The 16,722-nt window shown below is 41.6% G+C and overlaps 1 protein-coding gene across 1 annotated transcript in view; it reads left to right on the top strand.

Moving 5' to 3' along the window:
* Positions 1 to 7,528: 7,528 nt before the first annotated feature.
* TOPAZ1 (testis and ovary specific PAZ domain containing 1) overlaps positions 7,529 to 16,722 on the top strand; it is a 47,685-nt gene continuing 38,491 nt past the window's right edge. Inside the window, exons 1-4 of the mRNA XM_036333815.1 lie at positions 7,529 to 7,736; positions 8,513 to 10,946; positions 15,043 to 15,101; positions 15,748 to 15,875. Coding sequence (XP_036189708.1) covers positions 7,529 to 7,736; positions 8,513 to 10,946; positions 15,043 to 15,101; positions 15,748 to 15,875 — 2,829 coding nt within the window. The remainder of the gene's footprint in view (positions 7,737 to 8,512; positions 10,947 to 15,042; positions 15,102 to 15,747; positions 15,876 to 16,722) is intronic.

Raw genomic sequence — 16,722 nt, 5'->3', positions numbered from 1 at the left:
ACAACTAATAGGAACTATTTAAGGTGGTTATTTCTTCATGCAAATTCAGATTTCAGGACAGAAAATACAACCTGTTCACCCCATAGTAGGGTAGTAAGTTTGTTAGCAGTACGTGGGGAGGGCTACAGTTGATGGACAAAACAACTAATCACACGCTTAGAACTTTTTAGAACTGCTCAATGACTGCCATTTTCCCCATTTGTGCTTTACAAGTACCTGTTCAAAACCATCAACAATAAAAATGGATAAGTTGGGGTACATTAGTACATTAAATATTATGCAGCAATGAAAACAACCAAACTGGAGCAGCAGAATGGATGGATACTGGCAACATAAACTGAGGGAATCACAAAAAATTCATACAGTATGACCCATTTACATAAAATTCAAAAAGAGCTAAAACTTTAGTAGCTCAGTTAAGAATAGATGTACAGGGAGTAAAACTACAAAAGAAACAAGAAATGGTTATCACAAGAGGCAAGAAAGGATGGAAGTAGGGGAAGTTCCTGATAATTGGGCAATGTTCCTTTGTTTGGCCCCCAGTGGTGGTCACAAAGGTATCTGCTTTATGATTATGGATTAAAATATTCATTTTATCTCTGAATGTTATATTTCACAAAATCATAACTCTAAATGTGTTTTTTAAAATACAGATTTGTTTCTCCTTTGTGTTCTAAACTATTTGCTAAGATTTATTTTTAGGTGTTGACATGAAATAATTTATAACAAGTAGAAATCAGTCGTGCCTTGATGAGAATTTCAATATTAAACTATGGAACACAATTCTATTTTATGGGTATCAACCCCAAAGGAAGGAGAGGGGTAGAAAGATGAGCTCTGAACTCACCCAGCACCAGATTATCAGCAGGCTCCTTGCTGCCACACTCTCAGCTGAACTCGCTTCGCTAACAAGCAGGAGGGTAGTATAAGAGCAAGGCTGAGCCCGAGCCCCCAGTGGGAAGGTTGGTAGGCATAGGTGGGTGGAGCTTCCAAGAAAAGTTATCTGAGCAGATTCAGGTAGCAAGGTCAGGCCTGGGGAGAGGGATATGAAGCTTGAGTCCAGAGGTAGGGAGACTCTGCAGTGTCTGCACGGGGAAGGGGCTGCCGCGTTACAAAGGCAAAAATCTAACTGGAGGAGAAGGCTGTCTGAGGGCGATTAAGTACAGCATCCTCACCCCCTTAATTCTTAGTCACTTCAATCAAAGCTCACAATGCCCAGCTGCTTTCTTGGTTGGGACACAACAGTATAAAGCAATGGTTCTCAACCTTGGCTGCACATTAGAATCACCTGGGAATTTTTTTTAAATCTTGATTTCTGGGCCTCATCCTCCGGAAATTCTGTTTCTTTGTTACTAATGTTGTGGCCCCACCCCATAACAAAGAAACAGAATTTCCGGAGGATGAGGCCCAGAAATCAGGATTTTAAAAAGATTCCCAGGTGATTCTAATGTGCAGCCAAGGTTGAGAACCACTGGTATAAAGGCTTTTTTTTTTAATGGACTTTGCTCTTAATGAGGTATTTTGAGATTTCTCTTACTCCTCAAACTGGTCAGTGACAAAAAGGATATATCTATGGGAAAGCCTAGGAAATTGTCAAAAATTTGTGACCAAAGACAAAGAAAGAAACTCAGTTTAGATGAGGGTATTGGCAATACTGTGCTTAAGAAAGTGTCAGATGTAAGCCAAGATGTCTTAAATGTAGAGCTAGCACTAGCATGAGGACTTGCCTTTCAAAATCTTAATGCTCCATGCACTAAGGGAAATCACTTATCTAAGTCTGCCTTCTGCCTAAATTTCCTCCCGCTGTCGGCGTGCTCTGGTTCTATCTGTGCTGACCCTTCCTTTTGACTTAAAGATCTCCAACGTCTTTCAAAGCAGCACCTGGACAGTGATGGGTGGGGGGACGGGGGTAACTAAATCATCCCATTCATCCCCTTCTGTGCTTACTGTCTTCATGCAGTATTCTCACCTCAGTAGAGGAGAGGTCATTATCAAAAGTTACACAGGATGGAGTAGAAGGGAGTCATGGGGACTTTAGAGACTTGGCTAGAATTTTGGAAGCAAGACTTACCACACTTATAAAAATAACACCTAATATTGAAAACCAGATTTCTTCCCCAAAAGTTTTCTTCACAAAATCTTGTTCAAAGGGACCAAAGGTCAGAACTTGTATTTCCTTTTCCTAAGAGGAAAAAGGTGTTTCTTGGGGAGGAGATGTCTGTCTTGGCTTGGAGATTTCCAAGGAGAAAAAAGCAAGGGGCTGCCTGAAATGTCCAACTCTGAGCTGTGCTGACTTGGAGGTTAACTAACAAATCTGGCCCAGATGGTGTGCTCAATGGTTGAGTGTCAACCTGTGGAAGAGGAGATCACGGTTCGATTCCCAGTCAGGGCATATGTCCAGTGTGGGGCATGCAGGAGGCAGCCAATCAAACGATTCTCATCATTGATGTTTCTCTCTCTCTTCCTCTCTTAAGTCAATAAAAATGTTATTTTTTTTAAATAAATCTGGTAGTTGGGGACCTGTGGGCTGGAGGGACCCAAGACTGATTCCCAGTCAGGGCATCTGCCTGGGTTGCAGACTCGATCCCCAACGCGGGGGACGTGCAGGAGGTGGCCGAACAGTAATTGTCTCTCATCATTGATGTTTCTATCTCTCTCTCCCTCTCCCTTCCTCTTTGAAATCAATTTTTAGAAAAGACAAATTTTTAAGGAGTTTTAAAGGTTTAATTCTGTCCAGACCCTATCCCCAGATTCCCTGACGCCAGGGGCACAATGATCCAACCTTAACTTTCCTTCCATTTGATGTAAAACTTCATTATTAAACTATGTATGACCTGACTGAAATTTCTAATGCACTAAATGTACTTTTCTCTTACCTCTCTACCTATGCCCCCCCCCCCCCTTGCCAAAGTTAGAGCTCTATTTCAAGGCTTCATTAAGCTCTGCCTTTGGGCTGCCGTCCTCAGATAAGCCCAAATAAAAAATCTAATATTGTCAGAGAATCAGGTTCTTTTCATTGACAACCTCAAAGTTATTCCAGTTGGAACTCCAACTCTTCATTCCCGTGGAGGTGCTAATGAAGAATGAGGTGACTAGGAGAAGGCAGATCTCTGAGCACGGGACAAAGAGCAGGACAGGCTGAAGGGCTGGGATGGAGGAGTTAACATTTACTTTCAGGAACATGTATTTAAAGCCTGATGCCTTTATGTCACAAATTCTCAGTTGCTTGTGTGTCTCTACCTCTACCCGAATCCCTGCTATTATCTCATTTGTAAGTGAAGGGGCAATAAGAGTAACTTTAGGATAACTGGGAGTTACAGAAGATAGGAAGAAAAGGACACGTTTTATGACAACCTTGGAATTGCTTCCCTGTTGGATCTGCTTCCCACTTGCAGGAACCCAGAAGAAAAACTGGTCGGCAAGGAGGCACAGCTGGCGAGCTCAGGGACTGTACCTAATGTAGCTCATTGAATAGAGCTTGAGGAGCCATGAGACCAGGTGCCCTCTGCTGGTTTCCCACTGCACTGGCCTCTCTGGCAGTAATTAAGTGGGCCTAGTGTCCCCCCAGCCAAATTTGGAAGGCTCTTGAAGCCAGAGGCAAGGGCATGTTATGCTGGGGCAGGTGGAGGTTTGGGGGCAGCTGTGCAGATGGCAGAGAGTCACTGAGAGCTGTAACTGTGGCTGCAGTGGCTGTGGGGGAAACCAGCCACAGTGCTTAGGAGGGACTCTCCTTCCTGGGCGATTAAACCACACAAAGAGGAGCAATTGCTAAAGGATTTAGGGCTGGTTTGTAGTTTTCTGTCGTTGTGGCTCCAGCTGACTTCAAGGTGAATCATAGGGCAGCCAGCAGCGGTGACTGGGGTTCAAGCCAATCTTGGAGAAAACTAGACTCACAAACTGTGAATGTAGCTTGTCACAATGATGGTGCAATAAACTAAAAACTCTCTCCAGATTCTACGCAAGGAAGTGAAAAAATGCTTCGGGAGCACGTGGATGCCAAGCACCCTACAGAACCTTACCTGTTAGTCTCACAAAACATGAAGGAAGTGATTGATCCCCAGAGCCTAGACCCGTGGTCGGCAAACCTCGGCTCGCGAGCCACATGCGGTTCTTTGGCCCCTTGAGTGTGGCCACGAAGTTTCTATCGCACTGTATGTGCACGCCCGCACGAGGTATTTTGTGGAAGAGCCACACTCAAGGGGCCGCAGTTTGCCGACCACTGGCCTAGACTATGGTTCTCAAACTAGAGCCCACCCCAGAATCCCCTGCAGGGCTGTTAAAACACTGACTGTGGGGTCCCACCCAGAGTTTCTGACTCAGGAGGTCTGGAGTAGGGTCCAATAATTTGCATTTCTAACAAGTTCCCAATTGAGGCTGGTCTTATTAATCAAGGATGTTTCTCACTGGAAGAAATACTATGCAAAGGGAAGGGCAGTAGTTTACTAGTAAGTAGTGCCTTAGGTAGGGCTGCAAGCAAATAAGGTCTCCCTAAATTTTAGTGCCTACAAACACAACTATATCACCTGAAGCCACTGCTTTATAAAAGGCAGAGGACTTCAGTTTTAACAAAGATCTAGCTCTCTGAAGTATGCCCTACCCACCTCGTTGTGAACATACCTGAAGAGAGTTGTGGTTGTGTCTGCCTGATGTTGTTACTTTTATGGATTTTGCAATGTTTGTGTTGTCAGCATTTAAATCTGTAATCTCATCTGATATTGAAATTTCATTTATGTATCTGGAAAGAAAACCAGTTTTCAAGAAACGAAGGGGCAAGAGTATAAGTAGGGAGACTCAGAGACATCTGGCAGGTAAAAAGAAGAAAGGTATGGGAGGGTTTGGCAAGTGGGGCTTGTGATGTTGAGATCATAGTATAAGGGTCAGCCTTGGACAAACAGGAATGTTTGTTCTCTGGGGCAGGAGAAAAGGAGTGAGAGATTAAATATGCAAATAGACTGTAGCCAGATGATATATAAAAATACAACTCTGACCCACAACCTGAAGCAACCTGTCCAGGAAACTAACCCCCTCATCTACAATATAAGTGGCCCGGGAAGCCAGCCTGTTATAAGTCAGATTTGTGAGAAGTCAGACTGCTACCTCCAGTAACAATTCCAAAAGCTAACCAACAACTTCTGTAACAATCAGACCCAAATGGCCAAGAATTAATATCTGACAACTTCCCTAATTTTTGTCTCTACTTCCAATTTAGGATCAACCAGAGAAAGCCTACAGCTCAAAACGATTTTTCTGTTAAAGAGGCATATTTGGGGATGACATACTCTGGTTTTCTTAAGGAGATACTCTTATTTCAATTTACAGATGAGGAAACTGAGGCACAAAGTGAACTTGGAATGAATATGTAGCCTGTAATCCTTAAAATATTTTTTTTTCTAAATTCTCCTATTCTTAAACTTGTTTCCCTTTTACTGGGGGTATTTACAAACAGAAAGAAACAAAGTTTAAGATCCTTTACACGTGCTTACCTTCTTATTGAATTTATTGGAGTGGCATTGGTTAATAAAATTATATAGGTTTCAGGTATACAATTCTTCAATACATCATCTGTATACTGTATTGTGTGTTCACCACCCCCAGTCTCCTCCCATCACCAATTACCCCCCTTTACTCTCTCTACCTCCTCCTATCCCCTCCCCCCCTTTTATAAAAGCTCCTAAGGACACTCCTTTTAAGCTGCTCATCCAAAGTGCAACATTGTCTCCGCATCATACCACCATCCTTTAACGAAGAACACAACATTGTATTCAAAACCAACGAGTTCCTCTTTAAACACACCCAGCGCAGAGGTGAAGAGGAGGGATCTACCCTGCAGGAGACACACAAGAAAGCAGCTGAGAGCCACGTGTTAGCGGGCAGGCGTCTGCCGGCCCTCCGAACGCGAGGAGGACGGTAACAGAAAGGCCTCCTGAGGGATGATCCCGGCAGTGAGTCTGGAAGGTGGAGGGACATGCAGCTCGCCAGACAGATAGACAAATAATTTCCAGGACTGGCGTGTAGAGAGGCAAAGGCATGACAGAGCGTATGAAATCTGGGGGGGCTCCAAGTAGCCATCCGGGGTGGTTTAAAGGCGGGGGATGTGGTGTTAAAAGATAGTAACCCTCCCCCCCTCAAAAAAAAAAAAAGATAAAATTATGATTCTCCTATAGATCTAAACATGGACAAGTGTTAAAGATTCTCTCTCTCGCTAGGGGTCCTAACCGGTTTGGCTCAGCGGATAGAGTGTCAGCCTGCGGACTGAAGGGTCCCAGGTTCGATTCCGGTCAAAGGCATGTACCTTGGTTGTGGGCACATCCCTAGTCGGGGGTGTGCAGGAGGCAGCTAAATAGATGTTTCTAACTCTCTATCCCTCTCCCTTCCTCTCTGTAAAAAATCAATAAAATATATATTTTTTTTAAAAAAAATAAAGATTCTCTCTCATCAGGCAGATTTTATAACCACCGATTTAAAGGATCAGTCCAAAGAACAGACACACGTATAACTCGGGAATATTGAAACGAACGTGCAGATGGATGCAACGCCGGCTTCTTCCCCGGTGGGAGTGGGACGCCCACGGCGCTCCCGCAGGACCGCCTCTGCGTGTGCCGAGACCCTTACTTTGCATGGCTACCCCGTGCCAACAGGGCCCACAGGCGCAGACTCAGGCCGTGCAAAAGAGTGGCTCCTGCGCACGGTGTTCCACCGAGGCCCACCTTTTCCCCTAAACCGGCAGTAAGACAACATTAAACCCTCAGGTACCACCCCACAAAGAGCTGCAGGTACCTCGCCAAAGAGTTCGGACTTTGTGTCAGCTTCAGCGTTTGGGCAAAGGAGGTTCTTGAGGGTCAGGCTGGGCAGTGCCAGGACCTCCTTTCTTGGGGGGCGAGGGGGAGGGCACGGCCTGGCGGCAGGTGGACGCTTGCCTGACATAACGCAAGGACGGAGGCCCAGGTACAACTTGGGGGACCGATGCAGCCCGTCAGCCGAGAGCCGGCGCCACGGCCAAGGGGAAGAGTGGCTGACAAACAGAGGGTAGGGTCAGGCAGAGCTCACGTGCACGCGGGGTGTCCCCGGCTCCCAGGCTTCAGGCGTCGGCAGCTGGGTGGGTGGTGGCGCGCTGATGTGAGGAAAGACGCCCGTTTTGCCCGTCCGGAGTTTGAGGTGGCCACCGGGCATCCGAGTGAGCACATCCGGGATGGCAGATGGAAAGGGACCCGAGACCTGAGGTAGAGTTGGCAGCCCCCGGCGGACAGCGCTCTCTGTGAGGAGCTCCGAATGGTTCCGAAAGGTTGCGGCCTAGAGGAAGGCGCCGCGGAAACTTCGAGAGAAGCCTGACAGGGCGCGCCGCTTTGCCGCACGTTGCTGCCTCACGCGCCCGCCCAGCCGGCCTCGCTGCCCACTTCCGCTTCCGGTCGGTCAGCCATAGGGAGTCCAGATGAGGGGCGGGAAGACGGGCATCGGGTCCCGGGCAGCGGGAGCAGCCGTGTCGCCTCCGGCAGGCTCCTCAGCGAGTAGGGCGGGCGGTGCGGGGCAGATGAGGGGGCCGCAGCCCTCGAGCCCCACGATCTCCTGTGGGTGTGAGGGCCCTGCCCGCAGCCTGAGGAAGCGAAGCCGGCGGCCGGAGCCGGGCAAGGCGGGAGCCTGCGTCCCTGACGCGCCCGGGCCTGAGGAGAGCAGGAGAAAGAGGAGGATGGTGGGCCGGGCGTCTGAGAGAGAAGAGGCGGACGGTGACACGTCGTCGGGTGAGGCATCCGGGCCTGGGAAGGCCGAGGCGAGGTGGCCGGCGGCGGGTGGGTGGGGGGCACGTCGGCCCTTACACCTGTGGGACCCGCAGGACTTAGATTCAAAAGCAGAGAAGGGGGCGCGGTCCCCTGGCCATCGGGAAGACACAGTAAGGAAGCGCCCAGGGCCACTCCCTCCCTGGCCTTTGTACCTCAGCCCGCTCCATCTTTGTTTTACCGCTCACGTTTCACTTAACCAGCGTGGGCTTTACTGATGACCCGGAGAGATGGAAGACACGGGAAGTCTCTTAGCAGCGGTTCTCAACCTGTGGGTCGCGACCCCTTTAGCGGTCGAACGACCCTTTCACAGGGGTCGCCTAAGACCATCCTGCATATCAGATATTTACATGACGATTCATAACAGGAGCAACATTACAGTTATGAAGTAGCAACGAAAATAATTTTATGGTTGGGTCACACCATGAGGAATTGTATTTAAAGGGCCAGAAGGTTGAGAACCACTGTAAGGAGTATTTGCCCAGTTAGGAGCTCTTGGTCAGAATGAGACTATAAGAGGAATTCCTACTAGTGATCCCTTTTGGCTTGTGTGAACTGACCATGATGCCGAAGGTTAGTCAGCTGTCTTAGAACTTGCACAGGTTTGTATGTGGCTCCTTAAAAGAAATCAGGAAAATGAAAGTGGGTGGCATCACTTTTTTTTTTTTTTTAACTGGTGTTGCTTTTTTTTCCCTCCTCAATATAAAATATTTTCTGGTATATTTTGTCGTTTTGATCAGCCAAGGAAAAAAGAAAAGTTACTGGAGCCTCAAGTGATGATCCACAGCCAGGGACTGACCTGGTAAGAAAGGAATCATTAACCAGTTCGGAATCTTTCCAAACAGTGGAGTGCAGTGAAATTCAAAGTACACCTCTCTTGCGGTCTTCGGGTAAGGAAGTTTTGGTAGACGGTATTAAAAGAAGACGTCGAATTAAAACACTTGAAAGCTTAGCAAGTCCACTCTTCAAAATAACTGAAAATAAGGCTACACAAAATAGAAAGGTTGAATTTCAAGATGAACTGTACAAGAATACTCCAAAATATTCTTGTAACAGCGTGTCACCTGGAGTAGAAAATAATTCCACTTTAAAATTACATGATTGCAGTTGTTTCCCCCATTCCAAGGATTGTAATGATGAAAATAACCTTACATATAAACCTGATGGTGGATGTATCCATGAATCAGAAAATTCCTCAGAGTTAAAGAAAGAAAACCTTGGGAGTCTTTCAGATAAGAGTGACACAAATAATATTACTCAACTTTTAAACACTGAAGAAAACTTAATGGGAGTAAATAAATTATTGCTTGAAAAAACTGATATATACCAAAGCAAAAATAATGGCTTGCTTCCCTGCCGTCAAAATGAAAAAAATAAATACTCAGTAGAGGAGAGCAGTGTTGGGAGAAAACCCAGGAAAAGGATGAAGGTGTCTGAAAAAAGAGATGAAATGGTTGTCAAAATGAACTTCTCTAATGTGCATAACAAGTCTGAGTTGCTGTTACAAGAAAACCATATGGGTGCTGAAAGTACAGAAGCAAAAACTTTAAAAATTTTGAGAAAAGCAAACCATAATACACTTTCTCCAATGGATCATTTATCAAGTCTTCCAGAAACAGTAGGAAAAAAGACAAGTCCTAAGCATCTTGTAAATACTATGTTTCAGAAAACCCTAGCGCCACTTTTGAAAGAAGAAACCAAGAATGCTTCAGAACCCTTAAGATGTAAAAGCACTGAGCCAGAAATGAAAAGCTCAACAGAGAAATCACCTAGTGATTGCCATCCTATTGAAAAGAGATCACAGGAAGACTTAAGAAATGAAGCTGAAGAATCCAAGTTCAGCTGTCACAGAACAATACCAATGACAGGTAAAAGAACTTGGCCGTGTTATTCATGTGCTAGAGTAACTGCCTATTGTTGGAAAAAGTCTTCCTTGCCAAAATCAAATAACTCTCTTCCTGGGTCTGGGGAAAGTGTAAGGCAAGATGATTTCCTTAAACATCAACCAAATCAGACTCACTTAATTGACTCCAAATTACCATTTCAAAGTTCCATAAAAGAAACAAACAGTGAATCTTCAAGTAAAGAAAAATTGGATTCTAATATAAATTGTCTGTCTGCGATCTCTGAAGTAGTCTCTGCTATAAAACCTACTTTAATGGTCATAAATGAACCTGTAATCGATGATGAAAAGATGAAGTACGAGGAACCGAGCAGAAGTGGGTCAGAGGTAGTTTCTAATGCAACTGAAGATACTCGGTTAACTAATGGGACTCAAAACTTAACAGGAAATAAAAGAAAAGATAGAGGGACTTTAACAAAACTTAATTTGACACTGGCTTCCCAGCATGGCCAGGAAGCTAACAACTCTACAGGCAAAACTATTCACCGAAAAACATGTGTTGCTAAGCCAACAGTTGTGGTTCCAGACTTGGTTAAAATACTGAACGCAGGACGGCTGACTAATTTTAAAATTCCTCTACTTAAAAATAAAACAGAAAAAAGAAAAGAAATAAATGCCAAGTCATCAGAGAGAGAAGCATATAGTCCCCTAGAGCTTCTTGACAATATATCTGGAACAGAGATAAGACAGAATAGGAATAAAGAAAACATCTCCACAGTAATTTCAGGACTTCAATCTTTGAACATACAAAATAGTGTCGCTCCAGTGCAATCTAGTTCTGACTTATACTGCAATAAGAATTTCCATAGTATTTCTTCAAGTTTCTTAAAGCAAGGTAATAATAAACCATCTAACTATATCTCTGAACCAGGCAATGTTGTTTCTAATAAGAAAGCTGTTTCTCTCACAGTTGAAAAGAATACCTTTTTCTGTGATCCTGGGTGTATAGAGAAAAGTCCTGCCTTCTGCTCTGATGAACAAGAAACATTCAAACAAGTTTCCTCTGAAGTTAGTGGTAGAAAAACGACTAAGAACTTTTCAGACATTAAAATTATTCCAGATATTCTTAAAGCATATGAAGATGATGTCCTCTTAATTGATGTAATTCAAGATGACCCAGACCTTTTCGGAGTCTCCAATGAAGGGGAGCTCTCATTTACTTCAGAGGTCCCCATGGTAAACCAGGAGCCCAATGTTGCTGAAGAGCAGCAATCAGCAGACTCCAAGCACATGGAACTTCCTGAAAAAAAAGAACCAAGTGATAACTTGAGGTATGCATGTTCAACTATGCCTTTTGGTACACATTATTGGGGGTTTCAAAAGCACTTTCTACTCTTAGGTGTCACTAATTTATTCTGTGATCATTGAAGCTCCATTTTTTAACCCTGTTACTAAATATAGCATATTGCTGAGGCATGGAAATGTCATTATGCTAAAACTTATAATTGAAATAAAACAATGATATATGTATATACATACACATATGTATATACATATATATACATATATACATCTATATACATACACATATGTATATACATATATATGTTGGAAATTATAATGGAGCAGATTGTCCAAAATAAAATGATGATTCAGTCTTTTTAAATTACTGAGATTGCTTCTTTCAAAGTCAAATTTATTTTCATATGTTCTTTAATTATTATCAAAATACAGATATGCTTTTATTTCAGCCAAGGTACTTATTATGAACAATACTGTATGTTTTAACCCACTTTCTGTGAATTTTTTAAAAAATAGTTTTATTGATTTCAGAGAGGAAGGGAGAGGGAGAGATAGAAACATCAATGATAAGAATCATTGATCCGCTGCCTCCTACACACCCCACACTGGCCCTGACTGGGAATCGAACGGTAATCTCCTGGTTCATAGGTTGACGCTCAACCACTGAGCCATGCCACCCGGGCTGTGACTTTTTTATTAAATAAAAAATTCATTTTTGAGGAACAGAGAAGTCTTGGAAAAGTTTATTTGACGTAATGAGGACTTGAAAGTAGAATCAGAAGTTAAGCCAATTTTCAGAAGAAAAGAAATGTGTTGTGCTGTTAAGGTCAGGGTTTTAAATGATGATTTAGCCCCCAATGAGGACAAGTTTGCCTGGTGCAACTTTAAATGGAGCCAAGTAGTAACCTTCATGCTTTGGAACTTGAGCTATTCTGGGTTGGCTCAAATATTCTTTAACAGTATTTCATATTTTACTAAACTTTTATAATTCTTCAAGCTCTGATTTATATTTGTATGTTGCAATACTTGAATATTGTAATGGTCTGTGAACAGACTCAAAAGGAAACATGAAAATACTTTCCACTAAGAGAGTGGTACATGACTTAAATTTATCTGGTATTTATAAATTTTAGTTACTTTTGTAATGCCATATTCTTCTTGATGTTCTTAGTGTTACAAGAACTTGTAATCTATAATCACAAAGTACTTTCTATGTGTCAAATGAAGGACTAAGAACTTTATATATTATTTATTTTATTTTTAAACTTGTTCTGCTAGTAATTATTCTCAAGCAGTCATCTTCAAAACTTTTTGTCAATTACCCATAGTCAAGACATATTTTACATTACAATCCAGTCAGTGCATACTTATGAATATGTGAAACAATAGATTTACAAAAACAGACTTTTCCTTACTACAAGTGGTATAACATATTTTGTACTTTGGTCTGTTTCATTTTTTAAAAAATGCTAGTTGGAACCCCTTAAATTTCATCACCGCCTTGAAAAATTCTTTGGAGGATAAACGATGTACTCTGTGTAGTTTCAGAAGCTTCTCTTGTTCTCTCCTTTTTGCTCAAATCATCTCTTTTGCTTTTCTGTACTTCTGTAGCCTCAGCCATATCTCTTTGTTTCTCTTTTGCTCCTTCTATCCTTCATTTGTTTCCCTTCTTGCTCTATCAAGGCAGAACTGTAACTTTCCACTCCACAAATGCAAAACTGTAAAATGTTTATGTGGATTGCAATTTTGCTTACTTTTTTTTTAACTGAGGTGAATTTAACCTCTGTGTCTCTCAAATTTGAAACAAAACTAAATTACTTGTAATGAAAGTGGCATGTGCAATTTTACTTTCCTTGTAAACTATTCATAGTAAAAAGTGTCTCACACTTATGAACTATATCAGCAATATTAAAATACGATCTTACTACTTTGAAATTAAGCAGTACACTTGCTATACTATTTATTTTCTTCATTTTGTTTTGTCAGGAATAACCTCCTGTATATCTGAAGCTAATAACCTATTATGAATATAACTTTCAGGATAATTAGAAACCACAGAAACATCTCTCACTTCTCTATTGAGTCACTTAATACTATTCATGCTATTATCTTATTATCTCACAATTTTCCTTCCTCTCAGTTTTCACTACTGGTATCTTATTCATCTTTCCCTTAGATTATTGTAATGAGCTCCTGGTTAATCTTCCTGAACTCTCTTAGTATATCTTCTCCATAGTGTTACTATGAAATAGAAATTGATCTGCCAGTGACTGCTTACAGTGCTTCACCAGCTTTCAGCCACTTGAGGATAGAGGCTAAATTGCTTGGCATGGCTCTTTAAAGCTCTTTGACAACTGTGTGATAGGGGATAGGAAAGGGGATGAAAGGCTAATAAAAGATAAGCAAAGCAAGAAGCTCACTGTTTCCATAATCTCATGTATTTGAATCCTTTTGCATATGCTTATCTGGAAGTCCCTTTATTTTCAATCAGTTATCCTTCAAATCACATCTGAGATGTTTTTCTAGGGATTTGTTCCAATAGTTCTCTTGGCATATATGTCAGTATATTATGTCTGCCTGTATGTAAGTCTCCTCCTATACTGGGAGTTTCTAGACAGGAGAGAGGCATCTTCATTTGGGTCTCCTTCATGTCTTGCCTAGAGGATGTTAAGTGCTGAGTATATGGAGAGTAACTAGACACACTTGGGCCTTAGTCTCACAGCACTTTTAGTCTGTCAAGGGAGGCAAATATCAAGCAAGTACAATAAGATATGATTAAGTGCAAGATACTAAAGGTGTCCTGGTCAAAGTGACAGTTAAGATGAACACTAAAAGATGATTAGGAATTCGCCAAGAGGTAAAGAAAAGTGAGTAGAATTTTGCCATAGAAAGAATAGCCTATATGAAAGCCCACAGGGAAGAGCATGTCACAACTGAAAAACAGAAATAACATCCCTCTCACATCAGTGTTCCTCTCTCTCTCTCTCCCTCTCTCTCTCTCTCTCTCTCTCTCTCCACCCCCTTCCACTCTAAAAATCAATGAAAATATATTCTCTTGTGAAGATTAACAAAAAAAGAATGGTGTATATAAAATGTTTTGTTCGGTTTCCCTTTTTCTTGACTATTTAGGGTAAGTTTAATAAAACCCATTTATTAAATGATTAAATGGTGGGATTATGGGTGTTTATTTTATTCTACGTACTTTTTTATATTTTTGTCTAATTTTTTAAAAAATAGAATAGTGCTTAGCCTTTTGTTTTCGAGTTATAGATGTAGTTTTCATTGTTGGAGCCTATGCTATTGGCTGTAAGAAAATTTTATCTCATTAAATCTTTACATAACCTCGTGGGTAGGTGGTATTCTCATTTTACAGATATGATTAGACTCAAAGAAGTTAAATATTTTTGCCACAGTTAACACAAAGTGGCAGAACAATATTTAAATCCAAGTTGGACTAACTATGATCTCCATAGCTTTAACCTTTGGACTAGATATGTTGTTTTCAGAGACCACCAAAAAAAAAAAAAAACACCTCAAGCTGCTCTCAAACCATCTTCCTTTTACATTAGCAATAAGACATACATACACATATCTTGTATTGGTGTAATACTTGAAAACTTTTTAAAATGCTGGGTAGCCCTAACTGGTTTGGCTCAGTGGATAGAGCGTCGGCCTGCGGACTGAAAGGTCCCAGATTCGATTCCAGCCAAGGGCATGTACCTTGGTTGCGGGCACATCCCAAGTAGGAGATGTGCAGGAGGCAGCTGATCGATGTTTCTCTCTCATCGATATTTCTAACTCTCTATCCCTCTCCTTTCCTCTCTGTGAAAAATCAATAAAATATATATTTTTAATAAAATGCTGGGTACATGCCACTAGGTTCTTTTTGAGTAACAAAGTTTGAATGGCAGCATCCTTAACAATTGAAGTACATGTAATTGAAGAACCAAATGAGGAATCTGTTTGGCTATGCTATGTTCTGAGTCTCAGTATAATTCTCTTTCCCTGGAGGGCCTAAGCTGATGTTCACAAGCTGCTAAAGCTAGTATTGTATAATATTTAGAGAAGTAGATAGTTCTGCATGGAATATGTTATAATGTTTAAGCTCTGTTTGTTTTATAATAGAGAATTTCCTGTACTGGATCCTGGATTGAAGTCAGAGATCTGTACTTCCTTGCCAGCAGGTAAAATTTGACATTTTCAGAATATGCAGTATCAAGGTATCTTTTCATATCTCCAAGCCTAGTCAAAATAAGTTCATTAAAATAAGAAGCTTTTCATTTGTTAGTTTTCTCAAGTTGCAGATCAGATTTTGAAATTTTTTTATTTTATTATTTTATAAATAACTTTGTTAGGCTTTATCTACAAAGGATAGATGATTGGCCTTAGTAATTCTTGTAGTCTTATTTTGAAATTGAAATGTATATTTAAGCATTATCACATTTTATATCTGAGTTCTTTTAAAAAAATTTTATAATATCTAGTTATAGGTTTAAATACCTAGATCTTTACAGGAAATAACTTAATTTGAAAGTTAATTTTACTTTGACTTTCAAGTTTCAAAATATGTTGAAAATAGCTGGACATGATCAAGAAAGATTCTTAAAAGTATCTTGATATGTTTCAATTTTATCTTACTGCCAGTTCTTTTTATACCATATAATGGAGTTATTTGATAAAGGGGAATAATTGTATAATTTGCTGAAAACTTTAAATTTGTCATATTGGACTTTAAAAGACTGAATTCTAACTTATTTTTAGGATAATCTTTGAATGACTTGCTTATTTTGTCATTTGTAGTTTCTACAGTTAAATATTATTTCTTTTCAGCAAGTGAGATAAAATATGATTTTAAAGATGCAAACATTTCCTTAGGAGAAGTTACTAATAGGACCTCTCAAAATGAAAAACTGGGAGACTGCAATGAACACATAAAAAGTTCAGACTTGGATGAAAAGGTACTAGGGAATCTTTTGCATTTTCTTACTTTTTGGTGTGAATAGAGATAATACAGAAATTTGTCTGAACAGTGTCATCAGATGAACAAGTCTAACTCCTTTTTATTGACTAAAAGAATAATACTCTCTGGCCATTGGATATATTGTTTAATGTTTTGCATAAGCACAATAACAGTTTTAGGAACTTTAGAGGGTAAATACATTGATTTATAGGACATAGGCCTGACCTACCACCTTTCCACTTTTATATGTGGTTTTCTGTGAATTTTTAGAAATGTTTTATTATCAATTTTATACTTAGGTATGTATATCCTATATAATAAAAGGGTAATATGAAAATTGACCGAACGGCAGAACAACTGGTTGCTATGATATGCACTGACCACCAGGGGGCAGATGCTTAATGCAGGAGCTGCCCCCTGGTGGTCAGTGCACTCCCACAGGGGGAATGCTGCTCAGCCAGAAGCCCAGAAGCCCAGAAGCCCAGAAGCCTGGTTCATGGCTGGTGAGTGCAGCAGCTGTGGCGGGAGCCTCTCCCACCTCTGCAGCAGCACTAAGGATGTCTGACAGCCTGCTTAGGGTGGGGAGAGGGCCTAAGCAGACAGTTGGACATCCCCCAAGGGTTCCTGGACTGCAAGAGGGCACAGGCGGGCTGAGGGACTCCCTGGAGTGCACAAATCTCGTGCATCAGGCCTCTAGTGTGTTATATTTATATAGCTACTACAGGCCCAGTGCACAAAAATTTGTGCACTTGGGGGGGTGGGGGGGTCCCTCAGCCCGGCCTGTGCCCTCTCGCAGTATGGGACCCCTCGGGAGATAACGACCTGCTGGCTTAGGCTGCTCCCGG

Source organism: Myotis myotis, unplaced genomic scaffold (assembly GCF_014108235.1).
Source record: "Myotis myotis isolate mMyoMyo1 unplaced genomic scaffold, mMyoMyo1.p scaffold_m19_p_13, whole genome shotgun sequence".
NCBI lineage: Eukaryota > Metazoa > Chordata > Mammalia > Chiroptera > Vespertilionidae > Myotis > Myotis myotis.
This window is presented reverse-complemented; position numbering and strand designations above follow the sequence as displayed.